This window comes from Piliocolobus tephrosceles, chromosome 13 (genome assembly GCF_002776525.5).
Source record: "Piliocolobus tephrosceles isolate RC106 chromosome 13, ASM277652v3, whole genome shotgun sequence".
Taxonomy (NCBI): Eukaryota; Metazoa; Chordata; class Mammalia; order Primates; family Cercopithecidae; genus Piliocolobus; species Piliocolobus tephrosceles.
This window is the reverse complement of record NC_045446.1, coordinates 61,532,022-61,547,418: the sequence shown is the minus strand read 5'-3', so window position 1 is coordinate 61,547,418 and position 15,397 is coordinate 61,532,022. Positions and strand designations below refer to the sequence as shown.

The window sequence follows — 15,397 nt, the reverse complement described above, 5'->3', positions numbered from 1 at the left end:
ATAAGGATGTGTTGAAATTAGAATAATAGCCAAAAAGTGGAAACAACTCAAGTGTCTGTCAGTTGATGAATGGAAAAATAAATGGTATATACATACAGTAGAATATTAATCAGCCACTAAAAGGTGTGAAGTACTGATATATGCTACAGTGTGGATGAACCTTGAAAACATGCCAAGTAAAAGAAGCCAGTCACAACAGGCCACATATTATATAATTTTGTGATTTCACTTACATAAAATGCCCAGAATACACAAATCCATAGAGACAGAAAATAGATTAGTGGTTTCTGGGGCTGGGAGTGGGGGCAGTGGGAAATAGGAAGTGACTGCTAATAGATATGGCATTTCTTTTTGGGGTAATGATAATATTCTAACACTAATTTTGTCAATGGTTGCACAACCTTGTGAATATACTACAACCATTGAATTGCACATTTTAAGAGAGACACTTAGAATTTTAGGCTCTGTGAATTATGTCTTACTAAATATATACATGCATACCTTGTTTTATTGTGCTTTGCTTTATTGCACTTTGCAGATAATTGCATTTTTTACAAGTTGAAGGTTTGTGGCAATCCTGTGTTGATCAAGCTGTTGGTACCATATTTCCAAGAGCGTGTGCTCACTTTTGAGTGTCTGTGTCGGAATTTTTAAGCAATAAGTTATTTTTAAATTAAGGCACGCACACTGTATTTTTAGACATAATGCTATTATACACTTAATAGACTATAGTATAGTGTAAACATAACTTTTATCACTGGGAAACCAAAAAATTTGTGTGACTCACTTTATTGCTTTATTAGCTTTATTGCAGTGGCCTCATACTGAACTTGCAGTGTTTCTGAGGTATATGCTTGTACAGCTTGATTTTTTTGTAGCTCCTGGAGTTTTATTCAGACGACTTCTTTGAAGTTTGGGAAAGAACCCTGTATTGGCAGGTGACCTGGGTCCCTTTTCAAAATTGCCACTCACTGTGTGACCTTGGGTAGGTCACTTTTCTCAGGTGTGTTTTATGATTTATATTATGAGATTCCTCCCTACAGTTTCTTTCAGCTGTGACATTTTATGATTTTTGGGAAGAACTCCTTGCTTAATAAGGGTTCTGTATAAAAGACAGGAGGTCTGTTCCTTCCTGGTGTCTGCCTCCTGTATTTTTAGGACTTCTGTGCTTGGTCCTTGCCTTATTAAGTGATCTTTGGCAATTCAATTCTGCCTGGATTTGGGTTTCCTTTTCTGTAAAATGGGTTTGATCATTAAAGGTTCTTAGTGGCTCTCTCATTCAAGGATTCTGATAGAACTGGGTATACTCCTGGAAGCTAAGATTTTAGAAATCAGCAGCTGTCCTGATGGCAAATATTGTTTTTATATTTTTCTACTGATGCTTGTCTAATGAAACTTTTGAAAATTGCCAGCTGGAGTCTGAGGAAAATACTAAGGAGCTCTTTGCCAGGAAACTTCTGAAAGGGGTGGGGGCGTGCCTGCTGGATGTTTACAAATAGTCCCTTGATCTGCGCCCCTCTAGACTTTATTTCCCCTCTGAGCATGGACTAAAAATCCCTATTTCAGTGCTATTCTTTAACACCCATTTGGGACCTAGAGGCCTGTACTGGGTCCGACCTGTGTTCTGAAGTTAGGATGAGTTCTTAAGGCTGAATGAGCAGACACTTAGACCTCATCATTGGTCATTTAGCACACAAACACCCCAGAGAACCTAGACTTGGTACAGCTGTGAGCTATAGCCACCTCACTGAGCCATAATAAAAATTCTGCTATTGGTCTGAGGCTTGACATATCTCACATAAAAGGTTTGTCATGCAGTAGCCAAGAGGGCATGCTGAGGGAACAGGTGCCATCTGTCCACAGCAGCCTCAGAACTTGAGAAAAGAGAAGAGGGATCAGATTGGCTCAGCAGAGGTCCACCTCAAGGTCCATTTTCTGACAGTAGAAGGCATGCTCAGTCCTCCCCATGTGACCACAGAGTAGCACACAGCCCTTTACAGTCTTTTTCACTCTGCAGAGTTGGCTCTGGGCTTACAGGCCCATCTAGGGCTCTCCAAATAGTACCAGTTTGCAGATGTTAGGGGTGTTTGGAGATGTTAGGAGATGTTATCCATCTTCTACTTCTGTTAGAGGAAACAAGATATAATAAAGAGTTCCAGCTTTGAAATCAAGCTGACTAGCTCTATCGCTCAGTAGCTTTGTGACCTTGGACACATTTCTAAGGTTCTCTGTGCCCCAATTTCCCCTAAATAAATGGTAGCTACTATTTTTAATTTTTAATGTGTGCCTACAGTGTGCTTAGTTTTGGGCTAGGGGCTAGTGTGCCCTTTGTGCTTTCAGCAGGAATATTGAGAAAAGTGCAGGGAGGCCTACAGAATAATTGTTGCAGGTCAGGGGCAGTTGGAGATAGGAAAAGAAAAGACTATGCCTTATCTTCCTTCTTCATTGGCTCAGAAAATAGGGGAAAGTCCTCAGCGAGCAGGAGTGGTTGCTTTTCTGGCAAATTGAACTGGATAATGTAGAATAAGAAACCAAATGAAATAACTAGGCTCAATCTGCATACCCACCTTAAGTATTTGAATTATTGGAAGCACTCGTTGCGTGGAGTCTTGTTTGAACAAGGATACCTTTGACTTTTGGTAAGAATATAAAGGGGATATTGAAGTTGAGAAACCCTAGGAAACCAAGATTAAAAGTCGTTAACAAACAGGGGAGACAAAGAATACCCCAGGCTCTGGTAGTGGCTCTGGAGGAGGCAGGTGTGTTCCAGGAAGAAAGACAACTCACTGTGCTGCAGAAATAGCTCCTCTTGGAACCTGAAAGGTAGGAGAGTGAGGGCTTAAGTATGCCTAGACTTGTAGCCTGCCTGGAGGCTAGGGGATGGCCATGAGAGGACCCTTGGTTTTCTTTCAGAGAGCCTGGAATAAACATATGAAGGACATGGCCACCACCCTGACCTAGTAACCCCCCTCCCGTGGGTGGAAATAGGATGTGTTAATTTGTCTTTGATCCCATCTCATCCCCATGTCCTGCTGTTCAGCCTTTCTGTGAGCAGCTATTATGGTAACTCTTTTTGTCAAACTATGGGCATCAGTATCATATGGTTTCTTTTTCTGGTGTCTTGACCCTCCCTTGGTGGCTCGACCTGGGTCCTTTTGGATTTCCACCAGCCTCACGTTCTTACTGTGTCCAAGGATCATGCCAGTCCTACCTCCTCCTCCACTGTCTAAGGGCAACTTGCTGTGCACAGAGGGTCATTAGCTCTGGCATAACTCCCTTTTTTCCCTCTTTCTCTGACTCCCACATCCAGGGCTCCTCTGAGCCCACAGCACAACCTAGACAGAGGATGCAGGAGCAGCCGTCTCCTTCTTATAGTGCCCCTTTCAAGTCTTTTGTGCTGTGGCACAGAGCCCAGATCTGTTATACCAGGAACAGTGTTAGTTCCAGAAGTGCCTCTCTCCTGATTAGCTAAGTGTTTAGGATGTGGCTTTTGCTTTTTATCTTTTGGTGTCATTTCTTGTTTAACATTTAAATTTTGCTCTGGACAATGGGCATTCTTTGAACCCCAGCTGGTGGTTGGGGCCCTCGTGCTTCACTGAATTGCTACCAGGTGTTTTCTGGAAATAGCTCTGCCCCTCAGTTTCTAGTAGGTGTAATGTCTCATCAATATCAATTTCTTGATGCTATCCTGTTCTAGAGTTTCTGGATTTCACAGTAGCCTAGAAATGTTCACCGTAGATTGAGACTTCTGGACCTTTCCCTGATCTGTGCCAAGAATGGCCTGGTAGTCCAGGAGTCCTAGTTTCTACAGTGACTTCAGTCCTACAGCCAGAACTGAGGCTTCTGGTGACATTGCTTTATATCCTTTATACCAGTCGTCTCCATTTACCTACTGTGGAACTTTAGAATTGCTTACCCTGTAGGACAGAAGCCAGTACATCTGGGCATATGGGCTCATCCTAGCCCAAAGATGGCTGGGGTATATTGAGAAGGCACTAGTTCTCTCCTCTTCACTGCATCTTAAGGAAGTATGATTTAATAAGCTTCCTGTATTGCTGTAAGGCCTCTCATTTCAAAACAAAGCCTTGGCTAGCAGAGAGATAGACATAGAGCTTACTATAATAGTGTATGGGAATTGTGTATCTAAGAAGAGAAACTAATTCCTTCTCAGTGGGTGAGTGGGGAGAGTGTGCCATGGAGTCTGCAAGGCTAAGTGTGCAGTGGGCACCCTAACTCACCATGCCCTCCCCTCTTTGGCAGTGACCCGCCATAATCACCTCAAGGACTTCATGCTGGTGGTATCTATCGTTATTGGTGTGGGTGGCTGCTGGTTTGCCTATATCCAGAACCGTTACTCCAAGGAGCACATGAAGAAGATGATGAAGGACTTGGAAGGGTTACACCGAGCTGAGCAGAGTCTGCATGACCTTCAGGAAAGGTAAGGCCCTGCCATTACCTTTGGCTCCTGGGAACCTCCTATTTCCACCTGGGTGTGAGCCACTTGGCCCCTGAGACCTTGTCAACATGGCAGCCCAGGCTGCATCATCCTTCCAAAGCTGCACTGCAAGTTTAGGTTGCTGATATTCCAAGTGCCCTGGGCAGTTATTCCTCCTGGGGAGAAACTTGTTTCTATCTTTTTTGCCTCTTAGCTTCAGAAGGAGAAATGTGTAGCTGCCAGAGGTCTTGAGCTTCCCATTGCTTGTTAGGGGGTCATTCTTCCTTCATCCATCTCTGCACTGCTTCTCTTAGCATATAAATAGATATAATGAACTGTTCTTTGCTGTTCCCCAAAGAAACCTCACAAACCTTCCTTCTTACTGTCCTTAGTTCTTTCTTATAAGGAATCTAAATCTCATAAACACTGACTTGCTGTATGACTTTGGATAAATCTCTTTCCCTCCCAGGACTTATTTCCTCATTGGTAATACGAAGGGATTGACCTAGGAGAATGCTAAACTCTCCTAGAACACTTCCAACTCATATGGTGTGGGATTCTGTTAAATATGACTTCAAAACTATGGCAGAAGATTTAGCTGTGAAAAGAGAGTGCCCGTCAGTCAGTCGGTCAGCCTGTGTATTTCCTAACATTTAGTAACCAGTTCTGTGACGGCAGTTGTAAGAAATTCATTGTTCCTGAAGAAAACTTACACACCCACAAGAAGCAGCAGTGAGAGCACACTTAATGCAGACTTAGTTCCAGACTCAGCTTATAGGATAAGAATGCTAATGACTAGAAAGACAAAGAGGTGAATGAGTGGATGTGGGACTCTGAGGAGGTAGCCGTGAAAGACGGGTAGGGAGGTCCTGGGTGTTAAGGTTGAGTGTATAGGGTGGGGCCAGATCCCTGGGACCTTAAGATGCATGTGGGGAAGTTAGTAGGATGCAGAAGGCAATAGAGAGTCAAATCAGGTTTTTTTGGTTGTTTTATTTTCGAGAAGAGGAGAGGCCTATTCAGGACTGTTTTTTAGAAAATGATTCTGGAAGCCTAGGTACTCTAGTTGGGAAATCTTTGCAGGAACTCATGTAAAAGGAAATGAAGTCTTGTCTTTTCATTTATTTCTATTTATTATTATTATTTTTTTGACTCTGGGTCTTGGTCTGTTGCCCAGGCTGAAGTTCAATTGCATGAACATGGCTCACTGCAGCCTCCACCCCCTGGGCTCAAGAGATCCTCCTGCTTCAGCCTCCTGTGTAGCTGGGTGCATGCCACCATGCCAGGCTAATTTTTTTGATTTTTTGTAGAGACAGGGGTCTTGCTGGGTTGCCCAGGCTTTTCCTGAACTCTGGACTCAAGAGGTCTACCTCAGCCTCCCAAAGTGCTGGGATTACAGGCCTGAGCCACTGTGCCCAGCCATTGTGTTATTTTTAAATGATAAACACTATTTTCTTTGGAGGGGTGGGGAAAAGACTTCTTGTGAGCCAGGTATTGTTAAATAATTAAATGCATTATTGCTTTTAATCACTATAGCCCTTTGAAGTAGGTACTATTAGAGTTGAGGAAATGAAGGCTCAGAGATGGTAAGTGCTTTGCTCAGGGTCATATATCAGTAAGTAGTGAACTAGGAATTTTGACACTCCAGGGTGCTGCTTTTACTGAGGTAGCAGACTTAATGGGTGTATTTCCATGGGCTGGGCTTCTAGGGAGCAAGAGGGGTCTGATCTCTAAGCTGAATCCTGGCTACTCTGCTCGGCCCCTTGTTCTTGGGCCCTTTGCCAATTAGGGGCTAACTGCTGCTGTCTGAGCAGTCCCCATACCTCATTTGTTTGAAAAACATGTACTGTTTCCATTCCAAAGGCAAAAGAATCTAGGCAGGAGACATTCCAAGTTTGGGGATAAAACTAAGCTCCCAGCACTCCCTGCTCCCTAAGACCTCCAGAGCTAAATGACCACTGAGGCACTTAGAAAGAAACAAAGACGCCCCTCCCCTTTCCCCCCTAGAAATAGGCTTGCACACATGCACACATATATCCTCCTCCGAGTGTCCAGAGCCCACTGCCACCTTGTTCCTCCTTGTATTAACAGACCTGCAATGCCAACTTTTACAGAGCTTTATTACAGAGTTCCTGATAATTTGTGTGAATACTTATAATTCTACATGTGCATTCCAGTTAGGATTTCATTGAGTTTCAAGATAATTATTTGAGGCAGGCAGGAATTTTGATTCCCAAAGCAGGCAAGACTTGCTCATCGTCACACAACTGCTTAGAGCCAGGACTAATTACAATGCTAATGGTTGTTGCCTTGGAGTGAGACAGTGCTTAATTGTATATTTATTTGCTCATTTCTGCATGCAACAATAATTATTGATCTCCATCTCTAACAGACCTTATTGGCACTATGAAAGGGGGTCAGTCTTGATTCTACTATAAAGGAGCTCACTATTATAAAGGACAGACATATCGTAGTATTGGCTTTTCTCAAGAGGCTGCTTTCATAGAGGACAGTATTTCAGTGAAGAAGTGAATCCTTAATGGTGTAACTTTATACAGTTGGGTCATGGAAGAGTACAATAAAGAAGGACATTCAGCAAGGGAAGGAGATGGCAGGAAATGGCGCCTCTGGTTTGTCTTTACCTATGCATGTATTGCCATCTGGTGTTCATTTTCAGGAGGTTCAACTCCCTTTCACTTCAGGGACAAAGTAGGCAGATTACAATTCGCAGGAGCTTGCAGCCTAACATTTCCTCCTCTTACCTCCTTGCTTGTTCCACGATACCTTTTGAGGTCTCCGCCACTGATAGCTCTGGACTTAGTTTTGTTTTTTACAGATTGAGTTCTGTTTGTTTCATCTGTTTCATCTACTTAATTATCTCAGTGATCAGTGTTCTCTCAGGGTCCTTCTTGTTCTGTAGTCTATCCTTTCTTTTCCATACCTCAAGTCTAAGCTATATATCTTATCTCTTCTTCACCATCCTTTCCCCTTCCTAATCTGGTTCCCTGGTAACCTGGTGGTTTTTACTTAGAAAGGAAGACCAGACAGTAAAGTCCGTTCTCTCTTCCAAAGGGATTAGCAAATTCTGAGTCTTTGTTCTGGGTGTAGCCCAAGTCTTCCTTTCTTTTCCTGACTCCTGTCAGGCAGAGCTGATTACTCCATCTTTTGGGTGCACCCAACATTATATATATATATAAAATTCTATAATGAAAAGATATATATATTTTATCATATATATGATAATTTTATTATAGAATTTGTCGCACTGTATACAGTTACCTGTTTACTTGTCTTTGTTGGAGTAAATCATGAGCTCCTCAGTGGCAGGGACAGCTTTCTGATTTATTGCCATACATTTAGGGCTTAGCACAGTGCTTGGCACTTAGTAGGCACTTGTAAGAACTTGGTGAATGAATAGATGAATGAATGAGTGTATTAACATAGATAGCCGTGTGGAGGAAAGAAGTGAGGAAGGGAGAAGGCTTGTTTAGCTGGCTGGAAGGTTTTGTCAGTGAACTGAGGGGATGTGTGTGATGGTGCAAGGGTAGACTTACATTATAACTCATGCCCTTGAGATCTTATCCACTAAGGAAGATACTTGGGAAAGGAACTCAGGGCCTGGGGGCAGCAGGGGACTCTCCTGAGCCCTGCCCAGCCCCTCTGGCATAAATTTGTTTTTTGCTTCTGGGAACAGAAGCTCAGGAATCCAAGAGGTCTAGCTCAATAGTTCCTTCCTCATCTTCCTTAATCCACCCCTCTGCTACCACCCCAGTCATTTCTCGGCCATTAGGTTTTTCCTGGATCTTTTTGTCTAGCTTGCAGGGTATTCTACATTTATTGAACTTTCTAGATACCACTACATAAGGGGATTAGTTACGGCATTTGAAGTCACACAGATTGGAATTCTAGCCTCAGTTCTTCCTGCAAGTTGCTTTCCCTCTCTAAGGCTCCATATCTGCCTGTCCCAGGCTGATAATGGTACCAATATATCATTATCTGCTGGGAGGACAAATGGGAAGTACCTTGTAATCTGGTACTTGTTATGATTTTTGTATGAGACAGTTTAGAGGAGGGATTCAGATGCCTGAGAATTGGGCTCCACAGCCTTGTTTACTGGCAGCAAAATGATGGTCAAGGTGTGAATTAGGTAATAACTGTGGTTTCTATTGGCCCTGAGTTAGCTCAAAGCCAGACAGTCAGCAGAGCAGGGAGAATATATGCTGAGAGTTGGAGCTGTCATTTTCCTCTTTGGTGCCGTGACTCATGGCATTTTGGCTGGCACCCCCTTGCCTGGCCTCCTCCAGCTCCCTGCATTGCCCCCCAGGCTGCACAAGGCCCAGGAGGAGCACCGCACAGTGGAGGTGGAGAAGGTCCATCTGGAGAAGAAGCTGCGCGATGAGATCAACCTTGCTAAGCAGGAAGCCCAGCGGCTGAAGGAGCTGCGGGAGGGTACTGAGAATGAGCGGAGCCGCCAAAAATATGCTGAGGAGGAGTTGGAGCAGGTAGGAGAGTCCACAAATTCCTGGACACCTTGACGGGTGGGCAAAGGGCAGGGGCCCAGGGTCTGGCTGGAAGTTTCATGTGTGAGGAATTTGAAATGTGATCTAAAGACTATGCTCTAGAGTCACTGGACTCTTACCAATAAGAGTTCAAGTTGTAAAAAATAGTCACTATGGGCACAGTGGCTCATGCCTGTAATTGCAGCACTTTGGGAGGCCAAGGCGGGTGGATCACTTGAGGTCAGGAGTTCGAGATCAGCCTGGCCAACATGGTGAAAGCCCATCTCTGTTAAAAATACAAAAAAATTAGCTGGGTGTGGCGGCGGGTACCTGTAATCCCAGCTACTCAGGAGGCTGAGGCAGGAGAATTGCTTGAACCCCGGAGGCGGAGGTTGCAGTGAGTCAAGATCGTGCCATTGCACTCCAGCCTGGGCAACAAGAGTAAATCTCTGTCTCGGAAAAAAAAAAAAAAAACCCAAAAAAGAAAATTATACAAATAGTCACCATGATTTTCAAAGAACAGTGGATAATAGGTGATAACAGTTATTTTGTTTCTTTTTTTGAGGTATTTACATAAAGTGTACAAGTCATAAGTATACAGCTGGCAAACTTTTGCATATGCACATACCTGTGTTACCACCACCCAGATCAAAATACAGAACCTTCTCAGCACCCCAGAAAACTCACTTTTGCTCCCCCAGTTAATATTTCATCCAAAAGTTAACTACTGTCACAACTTGTAAACCAGTTAGTTTTGTCTAATTTTGAACTTCATATAAATGGCATTATACAGTATATACTCTTTTGTGTTTTGTTTCTTTCACTCAACATTATGTCTATGAGAGTCATCAAAGTTGCATGTAGTGATAGTTGGTTTATTTCCATTGCTGAGTTACTCATCTATTGTATGAGTATACTATAATTTATCCACTCTTCCATTGATAAATATTTGGGTTGTCTGCAGCTTTGTTGACTTTTATGAATAATATTGCTATGAATCTTCTTGCATATGTCTCTTGGTGGGCATAAGCACTCATTTCTGTTGGACATATAATAGAGTATTCATGTATTTAGCTTTATTAGAAACTGTCAAACAGTTTTCCAAAATGATTGTACCAATCTATACTGCCAAAACAATGTAAGAGAATTCTAGTTGATCCATGACCTCAGTATTTTTAGGCATTTTAATTTTAAACATTCTGGTAAATGTATAGTAGTATCTTGTGATTTTAATTTTCATTTCCCTAATATTATTAAATACCTTTAAATAAATTTATTGGCCATTTGATTTGGGAATTTCTTCTCATTTTAAAAATTGGATTGTCTTTTTCTTATTGATTTGTAAGCATTATTTATATATTTTGGATATTAGTGTTTTGTCAGTATAAATACACACATATGCAGAAAATATTTTCTCTCAGCCTTGACTTGTTTTTTTCTCTCTTAATATTGTCTTTTGATAAACAGAAGTCCTTGATTTTAAGGGCTTCTAATTTAATCAGTTTTTTAAATGATTAAATGATTAAGTTTTTTAAGTGATTAAATGCGGCCAGGCGTTGTGGCTCATGACTGTAATCACAGCACTTTGGGAGGCTGAGGCGGGCAGATTACTTGAGATCAGAAGTTCGAGACCAGCCTGGCCAACATGGCAAAAGCCCATCCATACTAAAAATACAAAAATTAGCTGGGTGTGGTGGCACACACCTGTAGTCCCAGCTCCTTGGGAGGCTGAGGCAGGAGGATTGCTTGAGCCTGGGAGGTGAAGGTTGCAGTGAGCCAAGATAGTGCCACTGCACTCCAGACTGGGCAACAGAGCGAGACTCCATCTCAAAAAAAAAAAAAAAAAAATTGATGCTTTTTGCTTTTTGTTTCTTGTTTAAGAAATCCTTCCCTATCCCCAAGATAGTTCCCTAAATTTTCTTCTGAACCTTTATTGTTTGTCTTTTCACATTTAGGGATATTATTTCAAATTAACTTTTGTATGTGATATGAAGTAGGCTGTCAAGGATCTTTTTTTTCCCCTCAAGTAAGGTGATCATTCAGGAATCTCTATTTTATATTTTTATTATAATTCAGGTCAAAAGTTTTCTAATTTTTATTGTGGCTCCTTTTTTGGCACATGGTTATCTAGTATGTTGCTTGATTTTCAAACACTTGAGGACTTTTTTACTTATCTTTCTTTTACCGATTTCTAGTTTAATTTCACTATGGTCAGAGAACATATGCTGTGTGGGTGTAGTCCTCTGAAACTTGTTGAGACTTGGTTTGTATGAAAAAAACTAAGCAATTCAGTTAAAAGGCAAAGATTGTCAGATTGGATTAATGCCAAAACTCAATTATATGCTGTTTATAAGAGACACACTTTAAATATAAGAACACAAAAAAAGCTCAAAGGAAAAGGATGAGAAAAGATATGTTACAAAATAAAGCAGCAAAATGAAGCAGGGGTAGCTATGTATTGATATAAATATAATATTTATATCAATATAAAATAGGATTTAGGTCATGAAGTATTGACCTAAAGCAATTGCTAAGTGAAATAAAGCAAAGGTACCTGTATATTAATATAAATGTAATATTTACATTAATATAAAGTAAACTTTAGGTCAAGAAGTATTACTAGACCCCAAAAATAGATATTTCATAATGATAAGTAGATGAATTCAATTAATATATAACAGCCCTTAATTTGGATACATCTAATAATATAGTCTAAAATAATATAAAGCAAATATTGACTGAACTAAAATGATACTAGACAAATTTTATAATCAAAGTTAGAGATTTTGATATACTTCTCTCAATAATAAGTCACCAATAGCATCCATAAGGATATAAAAAATTTAAAAACATGGTTAATAAGTTTGAATTCCTTGACACATTTGGAACACTCTGCCTAACTCTAGAAAATACATTCTTTTTAGCACTTATATATCTCTTAAAATATTACTTCTGCTCCATTCTCTCCTCTCCTTCTGAGAATGTAATATTTATGTTAGATCTTTTAACTCTATTCCACATGTCTCTTATGCTCAGTTCTGTTCTTTTTTCTCTCTGTGCTTTGATTTGGTTATTTTCTATTGATCTATCTTTTAAGTTCTTTAATTCTGCATTCTACTGTAAGCATTCTGCTGTTTAACCCATCCAGTGGGTTTCTACTCTCAGACGATGTATTTTTCAATTCTAGAATATCCACTTTACTCTTTTATAGGTTCCAGTTCCCTGTCCAGAATTTCTATCTTTTATCTACTGTATCCATCTTTTCCTGTATTTCCCTTAACATAGCAATTGTAATTATTTTAAAGTCCTTGTCTGGTAATTCTTACATCTGGATCATTTATGGGACTGCTTATTTTTCCTCTTGATTATTAGTCATTTTTGCCATTTATGTCTAGTAATTTATTTTTATGACATGCTGGACAGTGTGTATTAAAAAAATAGAGGCTCCAGATGATTTTCTCTTCCATCAAGTAGTTTTTCCCCCTTTCTTTCGTGGAGTGTATTAAGGAACTGATCACCTCAAGCCAGTCAGAGATGGAGCTGCATTTGAACTAGGTTGTAGTTTTAGTAAAACTTGGTGTAGCTTTCATTTGTCCCAGTTTCTCAGATATGTCACTCCCTGACTTTTGAATGGAAAGCTGTTAGTTTCTTTCTCTTCAACCCTGAAAGACTATGAGAGATGCAGTTCTGCCACATCGGAGGCTGTTTTCTTTGTGCCCCAGTGGAGATCTTCTACGTGGGTCCAGTGCAATTTTCAGCTCTCATCTAAAATCATCAGTGTCTCCCAGGAAGAAAATGACTGACAATTGACAACTCATCTTAGAAAGGCTTTTTCTCTCTGACTTTTAGTTTATCTAGTCTAGTGGTTCTCACACTTTTTGTTCTTAGGACTCTTTACTCTTTTTTTTTTTTTAGATGGAGTCTCGCTCTTGTCACCCAGGCTGGAGTGCAATGGCACAATCTCGGCTCACTACAACCTTCGTCTCCCAGGTTCAAGCAATTCTGCTCCTGCCTCAGCCTTCTGAGTAGCTGGGATTATAGGTGCCTGCCACTACACATGGCTAATTTTGTATTTTTTAATAGAGAAGGGATTTCACCATATTGGTCAGGCTGATCTCAAACTCCTGACCTCAGGCGATCCACCCACCTTGGCGTCCCAAAGTGCTGGGATTACAGGCATGAGCCACCACACCCAGCCAGGACCCTTTACTTTTAAAAACTATTTAGGACCTCAAAGAACATTTTGATAGGTGATAATACTGTTGATATTTAACCTATTAGAAATTAAAACAGAAAATTAAAAAATATTTATTAATTCATTTAAAATAACTATATCAGGCTGGGCACAGTGGCTCGCCTGTAATCCCAGCACTTTGGGAGGCCGGGGCGTGCAGATCACTTGAGGTCAGGAGTTTGAGACCAGGCTGGCCAACATAGCGAAACCCCATCTCTACTAAAAATACAAGAATTAGCCAGGCATGGTGGTAGGCACCTGTAATCCCAGCTATTCGGGAGGCTGAGGCAGGAGAATCGCTTGAACCCGAGAGGCGGAGGTTGCAGTGAGCCAAGATCACATCACTGCACTCCAGCCTGGGTGACAGAGCAAGACTCCATCTCAAAAATAAAAATAAGAATAACTATATCAAGGCCCTTAGATGTTTACACAAATAACATATTTTCTAAATTTTTCAAAATAAAAACAATTTTGAAAACACAATTTTCATAAAATGTATACAGCTTTTTCCAGATGTTGTGTTGGATCAGAATTGTTTTTCTCCCATGACCTACTATATCTTACTGGGAAGTGGAAGTCAGGTGATAACACTTTATTTAAAACATATAGATAAGTGTTTATTAACTTTGGCTGCATATTAGAATGACTTGGAGAGCCTATTTTAATGCCCAGGCAAACACCCCAGATCAATGAAATCAGTATCTCTAGGTTGGGGCCCAGATATCTGTATTTTTTAAGTTCCTGGCCAGGCATGGTAGTTCACGCCTGTAATCCTTATACTTTGGGAGGCAAAGGGCAGGCAGATCGCTTGAGCCCAGGAGTTTGAAACCAGCCTGGGCAACATGGCAAAATCCCATCTCTACCAAAAAAAAAAAAAAAAAAAAAAAAAAAAAAATTAGCTGGGCATGGTGGTGCACGCCTGTGGTCCCAAAGCTACTCAGGAGGCTGAGGAGGGAGGATCACTTGAGCCCGGGAGGCAGAGGTTGCAGTGAGCTGAGATTCACCACTGCACTCCAGCCTGGACGACACAACAAGACCCTGTCTCAAAATAAAATAAAGTAAAAAAGTTCCCCATGTGGCTACAGTATGTTACAAGGTTGAGAACCACAGCTACAAAATAAAAGGACAAGAATTCTGACTTGCCCATATGTTGTCTTCCCATCAGACATTTTATTACTGTGCATGGCATGATATGTCTGTCTCTGTCTGTCTTTTATCTCCCCCATTCCTTATTTTGTAGTTACTTCTCTCATTAACCAAACAGCTTTTTTTTTTTTGACAGTGTCTCACTCTGTTGCCCAGGCTGGAGTGTGGTAGAATGATCTTGGCTCACTGCAGTCTTGACCTCCTGGACTCAAGCGATCCTCCCATCTCAGCCTCCTGAGTAGCTGGGACCACAGGTGCACACCATCCCACCTGACTAGTTTTACAATTTTTTGTAAGATGAGGTCTCACTGTGTTGCCCAGGCTGCTCTCGAATTCCTGGGGTCAAGTGATCCTCCTCTTCGGCCTTCCAAAGTACTGGGATTACAGGTGTGAGCCACTGTGCCTGGCTCCCAACAGGTTTTGAGCCTTGTAGGCCAGCCCCTTTGTATGCCTCCCTGACTGTCATGCTTCCCTCTATTTGCTCTCTTTTTTTTTCTTCTTCTTCCATTATTCCCTGCTTAGCTTATCCCATTCCTTAAACTGCTTTTAATTTAGTACTTGATCATAAATTTTCAGACTTGGTATATTACTTTCTAAAGTATTTAGTCTTCGTTTAGAAGCTACATAAACAGGAGTGGGCTATTTTTAGTTTTTTTTTTTCAGGGAACAGAAACCAAGTGAAGATTGGCACACTCATTGCCTCTCAAAGGAATAAAGGTGTTCTGTCCCTAGCTGAGGCCCTCCTGGCCTATCTTAGGCTGTGGAGAGGACCTCAGGCTTGCTATAGGATGCTTACCTCATTGGCTGAAGCTGGGGATAATAAGACTGCTTTCAAGCATCTTCTCTGGGATTCTGTTCAGGTAGGAGAGTTGGAGATCACTTATGCTGGTAGCTTGGATGAGACAGCAAGAAACTCTGTGTACATAATGTCTGTATGTACTTTCAAGTCTTTTACACTTTAGTGCTTTGGACTGCCTCATTGCGTGCTCCCTGCAGAGAAGTTGGTTATTTCTACTTATACATTGGTCCTCTCATGTCTTGGCTTCTGTTGGTAATGCCTTTGTTAGGTGTGGGCATGCTCATTGT

General features: G+C 41.3%; 1 protein-coding gene across 4 annotated transcripts in view; it reads left to right on the top strand.

Moving 5' to 3' along the window:
• STIM1 (stromal interaction molecule 1) overlaps positions 1-15,397 on the top strand; it is a 216,861-nt gene that overhangs the window by 189,699 nt on the left and 11,765 nt on the right. For all 4 annotated transcript variants that reach the window (XM_023209590.2, XM_023209589.2, XM_023209591.3 and 1 more), the window contains 2 exons: positions 4,261-4,438; positions 8,757-8,934. In XM_023209590.2, the coding sequence (XP_023065358.1) occupies positions 4,261-4,438; positions 8,757-8,934 (356 nt within the window). The remainder of the gene's footprint in view (positions 1-4,260; positions 4,439-8,756; positions 8,935-15,397) is intronic.